At 25.4% G+C, this 21,161-nt stretch overlaps 1 protein-coding gene across 3 annotated transcripts; it reads right to left on the bottom strand.

Moving 5' to 3' along the window:
- Positions 1-318: 318 nt before the first annotated feature.
- LOC105360625 (choline/ethanolamine kinase) lies at positions 319-19,873 on the bottom strand. Of its 3 annotated transcripts, none has more exons than XM_011497579.1 (6): positions 19,084-19,873; positions 8,637-8,749; positions 7,054-7,533; positions 6,595-6,841; positions 1,696-1,860; positions 319-1,141 (listed from the first exon to the last, which is right to left on the bottom strand). In XM_011497579.1, the coding sequence occupies exons 2-6, from the start codon at positions 8,747-8,749 to the stop codon at positions 1,028-1,030; spliced, it is 1,119 nt and encodes a 372-aa protein (XP_011495881.1). In that variant the 5' UTR covers positions 19,084-19,873; the 3' UTR covers positions 319-1,027. The 3 variants fall into 3 exon arrangements, with proteins under 3 accessions (XP_011495881.1, XP_011495880.1, XP_011495882.1); XM_011497578.1 differs by lacking the exon at positions 19,084-19,873 and adding an exon at positions 13,362-13,494; XM_011497580.1 differs by lacking the exons at positions 319-1,141; positions 1,696-1,860; positions 19,084-19,873 and adding exons at positions 5,023-5,223; positions 13,362-13,528.
- Between the last annotated feature and the right edge of the window lie 1,288 nt (positions 19,874-21,161).

The following is a 21,161-nucleotide window of genomic DNA, read 5'->3' as shown; positions in this document are numbered from 1 at the left end:
ATTTAAAATAATTGTTTAATATCGTCTATATGTGTATAATTGTAAGTACATTTTTTATGAAAGACGGAAATTGCTTCAAGTCCCCATAGAGACAGTTAGAAACATCAGAATTCATAAACATATTAATTTTTCTCTTAATTTTACGTCTTCCATTAGTCAATAACATTATTTGATCAAATTCTGTATAAAATTATCGAATTATTAAGAATACTTCTTTATTAACATAGAGGAACAATAATTTTAAATCTTTTGAATATATATTTTTTTATTACTAGTTAAAAATAAATACCGAAAAGTGAACATAAATTGTAAAAAAAAAACATATAATTGTAATTTAATTTAGATATTTATGGCCTTTGATAGTTCCTCGTGCTTCTATCAGACTTATCTAGTATTTTTGCTTACAGAGACTTTTCTATGTAACACGGAATTCGCTTTGTAAATAATACTAGAAAGAAATTAGTTTAATAAATTTCATCAGTTATCCGCACGCGCTTCTCCAATTTCTATACACCTGTATTAACTCTGAATACTATTAATACATGGAGACTATGAATTCACATACTTTATTTTATTTTTAAATATTGACTTTGATACTTCTGTTGATAGTTATAGCACTAATTTGTGCAGCATTATCGCGTGCCTATCTCCGGCAACTTATATCTTATATCACATAGATCTTGTTGCATTCTTATCGTCATATCGTTACTGGTTAAGTAATCTTTAGATTTCCTGCTAGAGTTTGACAATATGACGAACTCTGAGGATAATACCGACGTTGTGACAGTCGATGAATTCATAATTCGAACCGGACTTTTCCCAACTCTCAGTATATTACACAATTACCACGTGGCCTTCTTCTCGACGAGGTCCAAGAAAAATACATTTGTAGGTTGGTTTTCTGTTTTGATCTACAACTGATTCAGAGTCTTCGTCGAAAGCAGGGACAAGATGTCCAACTGACTTGATTTTTATTTGTGGATTCAGAAAGGATCGCACTTACGTGTTCCGCATGTACAAATCCTCCTCAATCCAACTGCGTAACTTTTCTCTTTATGCCGCTCTCAGGAAATAGTGGTCCCGACACCAGAATCTTTTCTTTTAGGTACTGATAGTGCCTTAATCTTGTTACAGCATAATCCTAAACATTAAATATATTCATTATTATTATATAAAAAAATATATATTAATGATGGTTAAAGTACCTATTGTTTATATTTGTTATAAATGTAAATCAATGTATACAATAAATAATTATATGCTCCTGATTTTTGGTCAAAATATTTAAACAATAATATTGTAAACATTGGATATTAATATTTGAAATTTATACAATGTTAAAAACTGTATTTATAGTCATGTTAAAATTGTTATTTGCTGAGAAATTGCTTTAAAGAAAATTATACTAATGTAATTAAATAGTTGTTTATATAATTATTAAATGAATTATGGTTAAAAGTATTATATATATTATTCATTTTTTTTTTTCATATTTTTCAACTAAGTCATACGTGTATTTTAGTTTTCAAAATATTATGAGACTACAATCAAAGAACGAACAAAATACCTTCATATTTTCTAATAATATTAGTCATAATTAATACATTAATTTCATACACATTACTTATCTTGCATACAAATATAATTGAATATAAATGGTACCTATTATGAGTATAACAATTATTTTTAGCTCACCCAATATCCAAATGGAATTTGCGAAAGTTTTGCGTTAACAATACTCCACAATCCCCAGAATAAGTCACTAGCAAGAGAAAATAGCCTGATTTCTAACATCATACGTTCCTCCTCAGCCTGGCTCTCCTTTCCAACAGTCCTCAAATAACATCTGATGAAGTTGAGCTGTTAAGAGAAAAGAGAATTTAGAATTCAGCTCAATAAAAATGTATAGTCTACTACACACCACCGATTGAATTTAAGCTTTTAATTTTTACGGAATTTAACAAGTTCTTTAATATAGTTGTTTTTTAATTAATTTATAATTTATAATAATAAAGCACATAATCGTATTATGGCACACATAAAAATGTACAAATTATAACTACTGATTAAATTAAATCTGAAAAACTTCAAGAGATATTGGAATCACATTTTGCAGAACTTATTTTATTTAAAAAATTTTAATTGTAAATAATCTTATAGTTTTTCAATATTTTTAATTGATATTTTTAATTGATGGAATAATAATATTGTGTAATGATTTAACATTGTAATAATTGATACAATTATAAAGTGATTATTTATCTAATCAATCATATTTTAATTATAATAAATTTCCAATTTTTTCTTAAATATTATAGTTTTATTTCAGCAATGGATAATCCATTTTAGTCAAGGATACTCTAATCAAGTTATGTAATAAATAATTGCATTCATTTTTTTATATTTATTAATTAATCAATTTAATAAAACTTTATACTATTAAAAATGATTTGATAAAAAAAATAATTTGTGTTTCAAAATTAGTATTTTTATGTGCCTTATGTTTTGTTAAAACTATTACTAAAAATAAAAATAAAAAATTTCTTTCTTGGTCAATGTTTATTGATCGTCATAAAAAAATACAAATTCATATCCAGAAAACATCACTAAGATTAATATTAATTGGAAAAAAGTATAGAAAACATCAGCACAGCCTCAATTAATCAGGCAGTGTAAAAGTGTAAAAAGTGTAAACGTTAATTCCCATAACCAGTTTTCAAATACAGAAAAGTAAATATACAAAAGTACCAGTATCCAAATTAAAATATATGTTTATACAATATTTCAAATAAATTTTATTACTCTTTAGAAATAACAAAATTATTGTTTTATTTCATATGCTTATTAAAAGAAAGAAGTTAAGCGATGATTGATGATATGGACGAGCGAATACAATGCAGTTTCAAAATTACGTTAGTTTACAAGTGGAATATATTTTTTTAGATATTTAATTAAAAATGCTACATGCTTCGTGAATTATGAAAGAATAAAGATAAGAAACCGCAAAAATATCGATTAATAAAAATGTCGCTCTTTTCTAATATTACTTTAAAAAAAAAAACTACTTAGAAAAGAAATAAAGAAAAAGGTTAGAAAATAGGTAATAAATAAGTATAGAATTAAATAATACATAAAGTATGAACAAGTAGTAAGACTGAAGAATCAAATAAAAATTTATAAATATTAGTGTTGCTCAGCAATACAAAAAAGCATGAGCAATTTAAAAAGTTCTAAGTTTTCATAGAAAAAGAGTGTTAGATTACTAGTAAGAACCTCACGTTATTTTTACTCTAACGGCGCAATAAGCGCAAGTATTACAACGTCAAGGCTCGTCGACAATGGACAATCGTGCCATTTTATGCTCGATTGGAACGCTGCGCCGTCGCATAAAAGAAAAACGTCCGGCATTCGCTATATCTCTTTTTCAGGGACGCTCACCCGAAGAGCTTTTTGCGTATGTTATTTACTTCGGCTCGATCAAAAATTTCATATAAATTCCTATAAAGTCAGCGTATATTGGCATCATAAACATTATAAGAGTAAAAACTGTTGGAAATAAAGAGCATAGCCAGTGTTTTCGGTGTATCGATACATACCACATTTAATAAAAATTTGACAAAATAATAATTTTTTTATTTTAATAAAATAAAATATATATTCGTAATAATAATTTATTATTAATTATTGGTCATTACAGTTTCTTCAAAATATTTAAATTGCCAATAACGTAATATGAATTCTTTCTTACCAATATTTTATACAAATGTATTATTTATGATAAATAATGGAAATATATTGTCCAACGTATTGCTTGTTTTGTTCTAAATTTTGATCTATATTTTTATATTAATTTTTATATTAATTTGAATAACGATTGACAATATTATAAATGATTGTGTGTACTGCATTGGATAATTTTCTTTATTTATTGTTTCTTTTTTTCTAAAGATAATTTATATTCATTGTTTGTTTTACATTTATCGAATGCATTATAATTTTAAATAGAAATTTTTTTTAAAATAATTATTATTTTCAATATAAAAAACTTAAAGAAGTATTTATAATAAGGATGTTGATTAAATATAAATAAATATTAAACATTATAACATTGAAAAAATGAATTTATTATTATTCTAGCATCAAGATTTGAACAAATAAGAGATAGTTTTTTTTTAATTAAAAAGATTATATTAGTCGCTTATTGAAGTGTATTACTTTTATTGAAATCCCGTTATAAAATAATAATATTTATCTCTATGAAAGTTGAACTTTTTATTCAAATCTCAGATATTAAATACTGTTAAATTTAAGAAATAATTCAGTAAATTACATATATTTAGATATAATAAACTTAGTTTTATAACATACGCACTTAACAGTAAAACATATATTTGTTTAAATTGTTAAAAATTGTAAAATTCTTTAAATATTTTAATTTTAAAATAATTAATATATCAATAGAGTCAATATCTTTTAAATAAGTCGAAACATGACGTATTTTAGTATAAGTAAGACTTCAATTTTTCGAATCTTAAAACAATTATATATGTAACATGATTGAAAGTAGCTAAGTTCTTATTATAATTTTATATTAATAATGGATTTAATTTTCAGCATGAAAGAATATTATTTGTAATTGTGTTAATTATGTATAATTAAAGATATTTCTCATGCATTTGTATAAAATAAAGGTCAGAATCTACAAAATCTTATATACTCTAGCATACATAACTTGTACAGACCCCTGACAGGTAATCTGCGCAAATTATTGCATAGTAATTATAGGAAAATATATATAGTTTTTTAATAGCTGCCCCCTATCACAATTTTGTCACTTAGATTTTCATTATAAAAAATGGCTTGCTTTCGTTTTTTTGTTTTACACGAGGTTACAGAATCGACTATTGAGAGTGCGTGGTTGAGGTACTCTATTGTAATGTTGCAGGCGTGAGGATGCACCAGATTGTTGTTCTCGTTGGCTTGGGTAGACAAAGAGGCAACCCCAACTCTCGAGTGTGGGGCACCTCGAGTCGTCGCCATGCAGGTTCCTGGAAGTCCTGGAATCCATCATCTCATCTCCGAACATCTCATCATTGATCATGTCTCTGTCTGAGCACAATGGCGGCATTCTCTCATATTGTGCCCCCCATATTGTGGGTGACGTTTGCGAAGGCAACGCCATAGCCATGCCTCTCTCTCAGTGCGATTTGCGGTCCTGTGAAACTAATACATACACACGCAACACACGCCAAGGTGTCCTATCGCTGCTCTTGCTTATACTTTTCTTAACTTCACCTACTCTAATCAAATATTTGTAATGTTTCTATTTGCATTAAAATTTTTTTTCTGTTTCGTCGGCTTTTAAGTTTGACAGTAATAGATGGTTTTGATACACAGCATGAAATATACTTATGAGTTCTTGTAGTTTGTATTGAACAAATTGTTTGACAAACTACATGAGGTGCAATTTCAGTGGTTCAATTTCATTTGACAAAATAAAAATGTAATCATAACTAGTAACAAGTATGCAGAAACAAAATGTAGATACTAATTTGCTTTTAATTGCACATCAGAGCGCAAGTTAAAAAAAGACTGATTGTTATTTAAGTATTGATTAAATATTACACCAACTCTCTCTCCAAAATTTGGAATTACTTGCATTTATGATATTTATACTCAAAAGATATCGTAAAATGTAAGAATTGATTCTATTATATTTTAATGGATGACAAAAATTGACAAAACAATTTTCTTTCACAAAACAAATTCTATTTATCTGTTCCTACATCGTATATCGTCAGTTATGTATTAAGCGTTTAAAAATGTAATGATTTATTCATTACTAATAACCGAATACGAAATTTAATAATTTGAAGAATATATATGTTCTTTAAATGATAACTATCTATAAAGAAATAAACCACTGTCAAATTATCATTATTAGGACAAATTAAAATATATATCTTATAGATTGATTACATTATCAATTAATAATCTACATTTAAAATATAATTGAATTATTGTAGTGTGTTTTTTATTGTATATAAGTATAATTATGCATGCACGTATAAAAAGTCAAAGTAATTGATAGATGATAATAATGTTTTTAACAGTGTTTTATTGTCTTAGTCATAATATTTTGCGTACAAAAGGCTAAAATACTGATATCTCTAAAATAAGTAAATTATACCAGTAATGCAATACACGAGGTATCACTTTTAAGAACAAACTTTGTACGTGATATATAAGTTTGGAATAATAAATAAAAATTTAATGTAAAATGACAAAAATTTAATCATATCAAGCATAAAGTATGTTTACTATTTTCCTTCATAATATATGTTTGAAATGCCTCAATGTAACGATAAATATCTTAATTAGCAAAAATTTGAAAAAAGTATACATTCAATTTTTCGGAAGTTCAAGATGAGTGATAAAAATTAAACTGGAATCTCATAAATAATAATAGCTCGAAGCTAAGTATATAAAAAGGAAATGTCGACTCGTAAACAATGGAGATATAAGTTTGAATCGGATCTCTTACCCAAATTCCGTCGATTCTCAACTCCCCCCAGCCCCCAAGGTGCGTCTTACCTTTTGCTCTTTGGTCGGCCCTGAACCCGATCGCTCGGTGAAGAAGGGATAGTTTGCTGCCGTATAATCGTATTGCCACTCAAGGAAATGGTTCGCAACATCGAATCCTTGATAATTATACGAACAGTATTCAAAATCAATCACTACCAGTTCTTGCTTTTGTGAATTTTGACGCAACAGTATATTGCCCTCCTGCATATCATTATGACAGAAGACAACCGGATGCTTATGTTGTTTGACTAGAGATCTACGAATAAAAATTTCATGCGATTTAATTAAAATTTAAACATTTTATGACAGTCAAATTTGAGTTTATAATAAATAAAGGCTTTATAAATAAAGTATTATATATAAGGTTTTATAAATTTTACATGAAATTATCAATGCTTTTATTTAATAATAATATTATTAATACTAAAATGTTAATGCAATTTATATGAATATATGTAAGCTTCTTACTTAAACCAGGAAATTTCATGTTCAAGATCTACGGTTTTGATAAAGGCAACGTTATCAAGATGCCTACTATCGATATCTTCCACATTTTCCAAAATATCATTGGCCGTGCCCAACCACTTATCCATAGTGTCCCACAGCCAGGTAGGTTCTTTACTGATCGGTACCTGCATTTTATGTATTTGTGCCATTTTCTCAGCTATGAGAGAACTTAGGCATGGATCGGCCAATTCTTTCGTAAGGAGAGGACGAGCGGGTATGTACTCCTCGATCCTTCCACCGGGAAATATTCCATGAAGTTTTGGACCCAGTCGCCTTTCTGAAAGAAGGGTGAAGATGACGGATTCGGTGATTAAGCCCTCAAGTGCTCGTTCGCCATGAACTTGACCATAGAGTCGCAGTAGAACCTGCCTTGGCTCGCCACGTATTGGTATTGCTCCTTCCGGTAATTGCACGTTGTACAACCAATTGCTCAGGCCACCGCTAAAATAAAAATTTTCTAGCTTAGGACACAGACTCTCTAACTTAAACTATTTTAAATCTTATATTTAATTAAAAATTATTTTATAAAGTTTAACCATGATAAATCACCTAATTGGACAAATTCTTTTTAATTTACATGCCTTTGAATTGCTTTGTAAAATATTTAATACTGCTCATTACTTAAAAATTAATATATCATATTAATTTAATTAATATATTAATATATTAATATATTATTATATTAATATACAGTTGAATACACCTACTTTAGCATTAAACTGTATTGTAATTTATCAGTTATCATTTAAGCTACATAAATTTTTACTTAAAACAGCATATCTTAATTACGGAAATTACTGAATAATCAGTAATGCATAATAATCTACCTCTATGAAATTATTGTATAAATTTCTTCGTACATAAATAAGACAACGAAAATTTTTAAATATATATTTAAGGATGAAAAGGATTATTTCTCAATTTCAAATGATTATATTCAAATTATACATTTGCAAAAAATATTATGTAATTAAATATTAATTTGTAATATAATATAAACAAGGTAAAAATATATTTTTTAATTTTTTAATAAATTATATTATTTAAAATTTATAAAATTATAATTAAAAATATATATTGGTATATATTTATTTCTATTAAATATTTTAGTATAATTAAGAGTGCTATTTTCTAAGCAAATGATTTGAAATTCGATACACAAAAAAAATATATGTGCCAAGTTAAGTATTTGAAAATATTAAATTCCATATATTTAAATTAAAAACATTGATTTTTCAATCAATGACAAATTTAAAAAAGAAATCATAAAAAACAAATAATACCAATTTAATATTCTACGATTATGAGAATGAAGTCATTATTCATTACTATATTTTACTGTACATTTAACCTATTTCTTTTTGCAATAAAATCTTAACACTGTAGCAATATTAAAAACTACCGTAAATTTATATAAATATAGAAGTATAAATAAATAACAGAAAGCTGTAGTTAATGGTTGATTTGTACTAAATATCTACTTTTATACAATTATATTATTTAATGAAATACAATAGAATTATAAGCTTAATAAATGTAATAACCTTATTCTTTTTAGTACAATATTCTCTGGCGTAACATGTTTCCATACTCCGTGCAAATAATCACGGCAAATTCGTGCCGCTGTAGCTCTCATTTCTGGATTGTGCTCGGACATCTATAAATTAAAATATTTTTCCTTATAAATTATATAATTCAATTAATAAGGTCACTAAATGAATTATTCGTCAAAGTTACTATTTATATATTATTTACATAAATAAATATATATTATTATTAGAAATATATCAATAATGAAATAATAAATATAATGTGATTTAAAAATTAAACTCTTATTTCAATCATGAAATGTGCAAGTTATGTAAAAGAATGAGCCATATTGAGATATAATGAATGCATATTTTAATTATTTGTTTATAAATAAAAATATTATTTTCATAATATATAGAATATAAAAAATTTATAAATTATAAGTAACTTTTCTTATTTTTACAATTACATGATGTTTATAATTGTAATTAAATAAAATTTATCCAAATTTGTATTGATTAATAGAAAAATAATAAATATATCTATATTAAACTATTACAAAATTCAAATAATATTTGTGTAATATTAGTTTTAAATTATAATAATGATTTTATTTTTCTTATATTATCCGATTACATGTGATTTTCTAAATTATTAATATTCAACAATTAAGTATATCGTTTACTAATTCATTCAAAGATATATAAGAATGAATAAATACCAATTTAATTTGACAATTTGATGAAAAAAATTATAATAAATATTTGTCATTTATATAAATTAAATTTTGATTATCATGAATATTCATTCTGTTAGATAGCCAAGATATTGATTTGTATATGCAAAAAGACAAGGTCAAGTGCATTATACGTATTTGGCATTTGATATTATAATATGATGTAAAACATTGTTTCTTAAAATATGATAATAGAATACATTGTTATAATATTGTTATTGACATTATAAAATTGGTTAGGTCTAACATAAGATGTCATATTTAGTAATAAATATACAATATATACAATATCGATTATTATTATTATAAATAAAGGTATATATAAAAGTAAATGAAGGAATTTAATTAAACAAATTTTTATAATTTTTTAAAATCGTTACTTTTATGGCATAATTTTTACATAAATATTGATTGCATTACTTAAAATAACTAAAACTATAATTAAAAAATTAATAAAAATGTTTACAAACATTTGTAAATAATTTAGCTTGATTTATTGAAATATAGAAATATAGGAAATATTAAACGTAAATTATCTATCAAAAATATTTACAAACTTTAAAAATAAAAATAATAAAAACCTTTTAACAATTATATTTAGCAACATATATTTATTATATATGCTTTCAGTAATAAATTAATTCACAATAAAATGAATTACACTCTTCGAATTTAATAAATCAATTTATAAGAATGAAAATTTAATAAATTTTATTCGCTTTTAAGACTAAATTTGCATATATTTTATTGTCTTCAATTTTACTGATACACTTTTATTGTACAGATTTGTTAAATCTCTTAGCACAAATATAAAATCGATATATCAAAGTATGAGTTAAGCCATTAATATTCATTCTTTTCTGATACGTAAAAATTAACATTTCAATTTTGTCCCTAAAAAAATATATAATTGAATTAAAATATTAAGTAATCTTAAATTCAATAATGTCAATAATTACGGATCTCTTATATTTATAGTCATCACTTTTAAAATAATCACATCTATTCACGCGGAATTCGACGAAAACATACGTTATTTGTAACTTTCATCTGGACCAAAAAAAAAGCAATATTCAAAATTACCAATATTTGCACTTTCTAAGTGTTTTTTTCACGCAATTATTCGAATGATATCGACTCTTAACTTCATCTTAAAACACAAGCGTTCACAACTAATGGAAGTCTGCAAGCCTGCACGTACCCCCAAAAATGGGCAAACGGAGTTTGCGCATAGCACAGAAAAAGTGATCAATAAATTTAGTCTTATGTACGTTATATCTTTCATTGAGACGCGCGAAAAATTGTAAAGAAACATCTGAATTTTTAAATTGAAATTATATAAGCATTTATAAAAATTTCAAAATTAATAATATAAAGCAATTTTACAAAGAATTAAAATTGTTCTTAAAAAGCAAATAACTGTTTTACTTAAATGTGAATTCAATAATTTTTTGTCAATTTTATCAAAATTATTTTTGTTATTATTTTTTGAGAAATCTACTTCACTTTCAAATGAAATCATTTAAAAAATAATTTATATTTGAAGTGTCGTATATATATTTTATTATGTAATGATATATTAAAATTATTCTATATAAAAATATAAATATATTTATATTTTATTTGAATTGATATCTGAAAGATTTAATTTCATATTTTATGTTTTACTGAAATTTTCCAATTCTTACATATAAAATTAATACGTTGTATAATTTAAATAAAAATAAAGATTATGAGAAATGTCCACAAGTTCTGAAGTATAATAATATTCATTACAATTACAAGATATGATTATAATTTTAAAATGATATTCATTATGAATATATATATATATTTATTATTTTTATATTAATTACTTTTATTAACAATATTTAGCAAGTTAAAATTAATTTAGATAAATGTTAAATACGTTGTGGATGATAATATTAATAAAAAGAATATAAAAATTTATATATTGTATACAATAGTGTGCTTTAATAAAATAAAAAACTTGGGCTGTTTCCAATGGGAAAATAATACAAGAATCTAATCATCGTTAAATAACTGTTTTAGTTATATTGATTTATCATATATATGTAATTAAAATTTCTAATTTATGCCTCTAGTGCATATAGTACATCATTCAGTATTTATTCCATTTTTATAATATAATATCAATTATATACACAATATTAATTATTAAAAAATTAGAAAAATACTTTCATTAGCAATTACACTTGCCTGAAGTGAGATAGTTTTTATTCATTTTTATTGCGCCATGAGTTTTCACTACAATGAATCTTCGCTTCAATTTATTATAAAATTATTAATATATTAATTCTCATACATAATTAAAATATTTTTTATTCATCATTTTTTTAATTTGCGATAATTTCTTATTATTGACAACAAAAATTATGTACTTGTGAAGATATATATGTATACCGTTCTATGTATTAATCATTTTTATAAAAAAAATTTTTCAACTTATTCATAAGATATCTTTGATACATTTTGTATAATTAATTTGATATTTAAAAGAATTGATAGTTATAGTATTAATTAAATTATAAACAAAATTCTTGTGGTTTTATACAAATATTATATATATATATTTCCTTTTTTTTAATCGTAAACAATTTTTTTTTAGTTGTAAATATGTAAAAAATAAACATTTATTGTGTTAAAAATTTCCTTTATTGCAAAGATTATAAAATTGCAAATATCTTGAAGAATTGTAATTTAAACTTAATACCATTTCATAAATAAACTTTAATAAAATCCTTTATAATATTAATATGAACAATAATAATTTATTATATTGGTATAGTTATGTTTTTTGCAAAATATATTTTATATTGATTTCAATTAGCTTTTATAGAATTTTTCATCGAAGTAAATATTTATACAAAAAATTAGATTTAAAACAAAGAAGCTTCGAAACTAAATTACTGTTCCTACTAATAATAAAAAAATTCTAACTACTAATAACTTTCATTTTGCAGTGTAATACATATCATAGTTGTTCTATCTAATTTTCGATGAATCCGTTTTTTCATTAAGTTATTTATTAATAATTATCATTTAAAGAAATTATTACTTTTAATTATGATGTACAAACGTTTATAAAACTGTCTGTTTTATAATAGCAATATAATATTGTTATAATGACTATTCTACTCATGCTAATGCCACGCATTACTGTCAGTCTTTTTTGTAAGATTACACTAGAAGAGCTGATGATAATATCAAGGAAAATGATCATTAATGAATCTATTTATCAAATTATATAGTACACAACTTAAAAATTATCTTATAGAAACTCAATCACAAATACGATAAAATTATATAATTAATTGTTGATTGTTTATGTTCTTATCTAAAAAAAAAGTACATGAAGATATTTTTATATTCACATTGAAAAGATAATTTACAATTTGTTTACTGTAATCACTTGCTGCTATTAATTCCAAATACTAAAGACTTAATTAAATTTAATCATAAAGTTTATTATTTTATTTAGTAAAGCTTTTTATTTTATAATATAACTATTTTTTTTCAATGGAAGAAAATGTATTTAAAGGCACTTATTCAAATACTTTAATCAATATTTTCTATCTGACACTATTAATCTACATTATTAGTTTTTTTATGTTAAAATTAGCAAATTATCAATAAAATTGTAGCGTTGACAATTGTATTATCTTTCTATTACATTCATAAAATTTTTCTTAAAATGATAAAAAGGCACTTTATTAGAAATAACAAATCGTAAAATATAGCAACGTAATAAAATTAGTCTTTGAAAAATTTAATTATGCAATTCAGGGAGAAAAAATTCTTTTATATACGTAAATTTTTACATTTATATATTACATTAATACTACATTTTGTTAAAAATAGCATAATTTTAAATAATTAATATTACGGATAATTAGACATATATTATGAATAATCCATGAATAATTCATCGAAATACACATTTATTTTAAAATATATTGTAATAAATAATTTTAATAATTACTTTTAATAGATGTTTGTGTTTCTCCTTCAAACAATCCGCCACAACTATTCGTATAATCGCTATGAGTCTCATGAACAATATTTTATTGGTCTTTTATGCTTGAAATGAACACTTGAAATGTACGAGTAAGAAAAAAATAAAAGATTAGCGATTAATTCTTTAGATACCACTAAGAAGTGCAATTTCACGTCCTCAATGGCAGTGTAAACGAACGACCGATGCAGTTGCAAACTGCTTGAAAATCGACCCCTTACCCGGCCTTTTCATAAATATATTCGAATGTCCCGCTAAAAATAGAATTGCGTAATCGTCGCATTGCCTCCTCCGGCCACTCTTCTCATCGCTTTTCAAGAGCTAAGAAAAAATACTCGTTCTTGAGCATATTTAACAAAGAAATGAAAATTGCAGACATTCAAGTTAAGTAATTTTTAGTGAATATATTGATTGAATAATTATCCACCATTTAATTTATTGTCCAATGCGTAATACATGTGTTTTATAAAAACTACATGTGTTTTGTTAAAACTACATGAATTTTGTTAAAGCTACATGAATTTTGTTAAAGATACATATGGTAATGTATTAATTTAATGAATTAAAAAAATTAATTAATACATTTTATTTTTCTTTTGTTAAAAATAAAATTAATTAATTTACTTTTTACTTAAATAATAATAAAGAATAAATAATAATAAAGATAAATAAAGAACCTCAATATTTTTAATATTTATAATTAGACAATGAAATATTCAAAATATATATTTGCGGGGGATTTGATTAGATTTCTATGTAAGAACTTTTATAAATTAAACGATTAACTTTAAAACCTGATACAAATTAAAATTAAAACAATTATATGACTTAATTATGGCTTATAACATAATAGAAAGGTGATTTAATTCAAAACCATAGAATTTACATTGCGGCTATTTTATGTGAATGTAAATATAGATATACCAACACATAGTTTCTGCGTATTCACGATTGTACGATATCCCTGTAGTCTTTCAAATATCAAGTAAAAAATTGATTGTGGCCTCGATTAAGAAATGACCTTAATCCAAGTGTTGTCTTGCTTGAAGTATAATTATATTAAAGGATTTTTATTTTTGTCTTCTTGAGAATAATAAATTATTGATATTTTATTAACATTTAAATTGTATTCACAGTACTCAACAATGTTTAGTATCAATTTTAATTTAAAATATTTGCTGTATACAAAAATTAACTTATTTCTGTTCATCAAATATTTTAAGTATTTTAAATAAGTCATAATTAGTTAGTCTTATTAAGAGATTACGTATTAATTCAGTTCATACAAATTTTAAAAAATCTTTCAATATTTTACAGATGAGTTTATTTTCTACATATTAAAAAATGTGCATTTAATATGATAGAAAAGATAATAAGATATTTTTGTCAAGTAATAATTTATATTTTAAATTTACAAAGAAATGGGATTCAGTTGAATAGTCATTATTTTATTTCTTTTGAAAATATGTACAAGAAATTAACAAGACATTTATAGAAGAAATTAACTCGTTTGAAATCGATTTTATTTTTCTTATATTGAGATATCAATATTTACAATAATAATTGTAATACTTTAAATTTAAATTACATGTTCGTAATTAGCCAACTCATTGAATCTTTTTTTTTATGAATTCGTATTTTTAACATCATATGCATTAAGTTTATCAAGAAATTTAAGAAATATTAAATAAAAATATTTAATAAAAAAATTATGTTGTTAATTTGAAAATAAATAAATTACATATAGTGGAAAATTTTGCACTTTATCAATATTAATTGTTATGATAACATTCTTTTGATAATGAAGCAATTACTTATAACTAAAAAATACTTCAAACAAATCTCTTTATCTCAGTTAATATTTTTTATTTATTAATCAATTTAAAAAGTGGCAAGTTGTAAACCATATAAATATGAAATTTAAATAAATTTTTAATGATTTGAGATTTTAAGTAAAAAAAGTCATCACTGACGATACATTCGTGTACTTTATATATGCGCTTCTACACCTACAATGGATGTATTTATAAAGTGATAACCGTTGTCGGCATGACTGATAAATTATATACAGTATTGCATTAAAATGCGGTGGAAAGTTAACCTACACCGATTAATACAATAACTTATATTAAATTTACTATTGGCTTCCTTGACTAGTTGCTTATACTTAAATTCAATTCAACATTATTTTAACATTTCAGAAATGCGTTGCAAAATTGATTTAATTTTAATGTACTTTATAGTATTTAAACTGTTATTAATTTGAAACAGAATTTAATAATTTTTAAGCATGAAATTGCTTATAATCCAATGGTATGTACAAAGCAGTAATTGTGAATAATCTTTAATAAGTTCATTGCTTAGAAACTTACTTAATAATATAAGATAGAAAAATAATATTTTATGGTTTTTTATAACATTTTCAATTATTTGTTTTACAATAATTCATTAATATATCGTTTATAACTAAACATGAATATTTTCATATTAAAATTAATTAAAATTTTTTTAAGAAAAATATTAATTATTTCCTGGTTATGTTACACACCTTAAATGATTGACATTAGTATTCATTAATGCAAAACTAATTTTGATATAATTTCAACGGTTTTTATAAAATTAATGAATTTATACGAAAGCTTGAATGGTAGTGTTAATAGACCTTTTTCATAAAAACGGACAATTTAATTAAACATTTATTACAAAATATTTTGAATTGAATATATATATTTTTAGTTGATCCTATATATATTTACTTTAAAATTTAAATATTAATTTAAGATTGAATTTTATTCATAAAGAATTAGTGTCAAAAGGCTTAAAAAATTAAAGTATATTTATACAAATTTATTAAACATTAATGCTCATGAATTCAATGTCATTTAAATATCTATATAGTTGATATTCAATTATATCCTGAACTAGTAAGTGATTCACTATTGCCGAGTACAAAAATATAAGCTCAGGTATTATCAGGTCAATTTTCTATAGGAGAAACTGACAAATACAGACTAATAGAAAGAGGGAGAATAAGTATGAGAGTGAGAGTGAGAGTGAGAGTGAGAGTCTGGGTGTGCGAGATATATATATATATATATATATATATATATAGAGAGAGAGAGAGAGAGAGAGAGAGAGAGATGAATTTATATTATACACAATTTGTTCTTTTCCTTAACTTGTAACACAGTGAAAATCATCCGTATTCAGAAAATCATATCATTCAGAAAAGTAAACTGATATTGGTAACTTGAATATTTCAAAATAATTATTTGTAAGTAAATAGTAAAAGATCCATAATAATTATAAATTATTTAGATAAACAATATTTACATTCATCTTGACATATAAATAAATCGTACATTAAATTTATTAAATAACAACACTTTTATTTCATAAAAAGAATTAATAATTTTTTGTATTTAAAAATAATCGTATATGTAATCATTAATGTTTTATGTAAACATACCTATATATATTGTTAGCCATTGTTTAATGACATATTTTCCATTTTCGCATAGAATTAAAAAAAAAGGTGTTCAAAAAAATTTTTTATCAATGAGTTATTAAAATGGATTATCCAAATTTATACAATTTGAATTAGTGAATTGTAAAAGTTCGTACATTCTTTTCGTTTAAAGCCAATATCAATAAGAATAAACAATTTTTATTTAATGGTGCTATCATTTTAATAAATTTAAGATGTTAATATATCGGGCGTTTATTGCCGTATCCATAGCGTCATTTACATTTCGAGAAGCTTTACCGACGAGATTCTTAGATATTCATGGAGAGATCGTTGAAGACAACATAACCGTAACGGATTAAGATACCCTTAAAATTTTTCAGTACAATACACTTTTATAATATAGATTTTTGACCTTTAACGGTTGATTGCAAAAGAATTGAGTTGATAATTGCAATGGCATACATTTTTCTAGGTATATAGGCTAATCGAAGATTAGGGCACAAATTAATAGTTTGTAGAATCGTGTAATTTTCCATTGTAATAATTCATTTGGTTGAGCGATCGACTCTAACTTTGAAAATGGTGAATATTCAAATATATATATATATATATATATATATATATATATATATATATATATATATCTTTATCAATTAATATTTTATTGTTATATTGATTTTAAATTGTAGTAAGCTTAATATGTAAGGAGGAAATTACTCGATTACCTGTAAGTCGGTAATTGGTATAATACTCGATTCATTCAACTTAACATCGACATTATCCTGATATCTAAGCAACTACTTATTATCGATGTGTAACATTACTTTAAATAAAGCCATCTAATATGTTCTCGCTATCTGTCGATCCGTTAGGCAGTCCTAATTTATATATATATTATCAGTATCTGAAAGCATAATTTTTTCGATCAACTATAAAATCATTATCTAAATAACTATGTTGTTCGTAGCAAATATCAACTCTGTTCTGCCCAGCAGCAGTTAAACATTAAAATATTCTGAACAAACCGACTGCAAATTAGATAAACAAGTTTTCCTTCTAGTATTAATAAATACTCGTACAGGAATATCATAACATAATAATTATTGTATTCAATGATATTTTTATTATAATAGTATTGTTGTAATTGAGTAAATGAGTGAATACGAATGAATCGTTATGGCATTGCTCACCTATTTAATAAAGGAGGTACATTGTGCATTTATGCAGCAATTCCGTACCGATAAAACCAATTTTATTGGAGTTAGAGAAAGATTCCGTGTCCGCATTATCGGCACTCTGGCGTTCCCACCCTCCCTTCCCGCAATGCCTATACCGCAATGCCTATACCGCAACTAGCGCGAGGAAACAAGCAAGCAACATGCCAACGCATGATACAGCGCCATTTTAAAGGTGCCGCGTAGACACGTCGTCATCGCCGTTGTCGTCGTTGTCTTCGTCATCGTCGTCGTCGTCGTTGTCGTCGACTCTTACCTCGGAGCATCACTGTCCGTGCCAGTAACGCACGCGCGCACGCATTCACAGGCTTGCGAACACAGAACAGAATTCAGGCGTATCGGTATACGGACACGCACGGGATGAGCGCGTAGCCATATATTAAATCGTTGGATTTTACGTAATAGCCGAGGCAGCAATCCGTCCGTCCGTTCGTCCGTATTTCGATGTGAAAAGGAAAGGTACGTACCTTGTTGCTAACACCCATTGTGGAAGCGAAGTCGCTCCTCGAGCAAAGAACCAATTGTAAAAGACTGATTTGTTGCCGGTGAGAACGGTGTGAGTGCCGTAAAAAAGGAATAAGCGACCTTTTCACGACTAAAAGCACTGCTGCAATATTCTTCGGACTCTTCGCTTAACACGCACTCAAATTGTATTTACAAGGAGAAGAATTGAAATATTGGATAAGATTTATAAATAAAAGTACGGTTAGGATACTAGGGGGCCGCCGATATATAAACGCTATAATACGAAAACGTTCAACTCGGAGCGCTCGGGCGTGTAGACTGTAGACTAGATTTTCGCCAGGTACATTATAAACGCTAAGTGATTTCGGCAGAATATATCCGAGTCGCAAGAGTGGGGAGCCGAATGACGGAGAAAAGTAGGGAGAATTAATAAGAGCGAGATGGAAGATGACAAACGTACGAGCGGCAAATGTGATTAATGGTTGATGAGCAGGAGAGAGAAGGCGTGTCGTCTACCTACAACGAGAGGAGACGTCGTGCACAGATTAGCAATGTCGTATATGGGATGAGCAGTCACTGGCTTTAATGCCACTGCGACGTAAACAGGAATGCGAATGGGTAAAAGGCGTAGCGTCGTGCCCCCGTGTGGGCGATTTACGCCAATGAGGAGTGCGACGCAGCTGAGAGATCAAGCTTTCATTGCCTCGTCCTTGTCACTCTTGCCTACCGAGGTCGTCGTTGCGACAAAGACAGTGACAGATATTGAAGAAAGATGGCAAGTCCGGACGAGGACGCGAGGGAGAAAGAGAGAAAGAGAGAGTAAGTGAGAGCGTGGTAGATCGTTGGGAATGCGCGGAGCGGGGAAAATACCCGATGCCGATGGGAATCCCGACTAGTTGCAAACTCACATATGTAGTGTTTGAGTGGGATTGCTGAAGGGCGTGGAGTCACAGGTGCGGGGCAGGAGGGTGTAAATGCGCGACGAGAGCGTCAGAGTGGGGGTAACGCCAAAAGGCAAAACTTGAGGTAACATACGCGTATGTAGGTACGAAAAAAACAGCAGGAGACAGCGACCAAGCGGAAAAGAAATAAAAGCGATGAGTAGCAAAGTTTTTATACAATTGGAGCTTACAAATGCCGTTCGTAATTACTATTGTGCTTGACAACTATTTTAGTGTTATGTTATTTGTTTAGCCATGATATTTTTCTCAACATTACCTATAGGCCTAAAATTCAATCAAATATACAGTAAAAAATTGTTTAAACCTTAATGAATAACCCAATCGGTTTGTGGATTGTCGAATCGTCCTTGAATACTGATACTTTAGTGACCTACAAAGTTTTTTATAAACTTTTATTAACTGTGATTAACATCTTATTGTAAAGTTATTATAACTTCAAATTTATAAAATGTTTAATAATAAATATATTAGGGATTTCAGACTGTAAGTGCATAGCAATATATATATATATATATATATATATATATATATATATAGAATGAAACTAAATATATATAACATCTTAATAAATTCACATAATGCCTTAAACAATAATTGCCGTAATATACAATTTTGAATTGTTTAAATAGAAAATTATAGAATTAGTTTTTCTCTATCACTAATTCGAAAGCATCGCTACCTGTAATGCATTTTTTATATTTTATATGTATTCAATAATAAGAAAAATAACAGTTGCGCTAAAATATAAAGTAAAATAAAATATAAAAAAAAATTATTATTCCTTATACATTAACTTTAAAACATAATTTCCCTACTATAATTTTATAGATATAATAATATTTAATACATAATTTAGATATTTAAATGTAATTTTGTACGTCAAATTTTATAGAATGAAATGTAGAAATATTTTAATAAATTTTGCATATAAATGTTTATTATTATATTATAATAATTATATATATTCATTTATTTTTATTTATTAATTAATTATATATAATTAAATATATATTATATATATATATATCAATATATTTGTGTTATAAGGTGTATTATTCAATGAAACGAACAAGATAATAAAAAACTTAGATTAATTGTGATCATGTTTATAAGAATTAATTTATTTTGAATATAATATAATTCAATACTTTCTCTTGTATTAATATAGATACAATTTTTATCGACAATATCAAAAATATCGAAAAAGGAAACACGTAATATCTATAAATATATGCAATGAATGTAAATAATATAAGCTTATAGATGTATACAATTGTTTCAAAATAGAATAAGAATTTAACATGTCTTTATTTTGTTAACAATTATTTAATAAAAAGAAAAAGGAAGAAGAAAAAAAATCTAATATATTAAGTTTTATTATATGATGTTACAAATAAATAATATTATTAAATACATTTTTTAATTCATGTTAAGTATTCGTATTTATTCGCGGAAAATCCATGAAGCGCATGGCAAATCAGAAGATGTTTTCGCCTTCAGGTATATTCAGTTACTGCTTCAAAGAAAAGACTATCTGCAGTCGTAAATTGATTTTAATAATTAAATTTGCATATTAAAACATCATAAAAAAATAGCTATGTCAATTTAATAGAATGATGCTTCGTCGTTGTTTTAC

The sequence above is a fragment of the Ceratosolen solmsi genome, unplaced genomic scaffold (genome assembly GCF_000503995.2).
Source record: "Ceratosolen solmsi marchali unplaced genomic scaffold, CerSol_1.0 scaffold47, whole genome shotgun sequence".
Classification (NCBI taxonomy): Eukaryota; Metazoa; Arthropoda; class Insecta; order Hymenoptera; family Agaonidae; genus Ceratosolen; species Ceratosolen solmsi.
The sequence above is the reverse complement of the archived record's forward strand: the minus strand, read 5'-3'. Positions and strand labels throughout refer to the sequence as shown.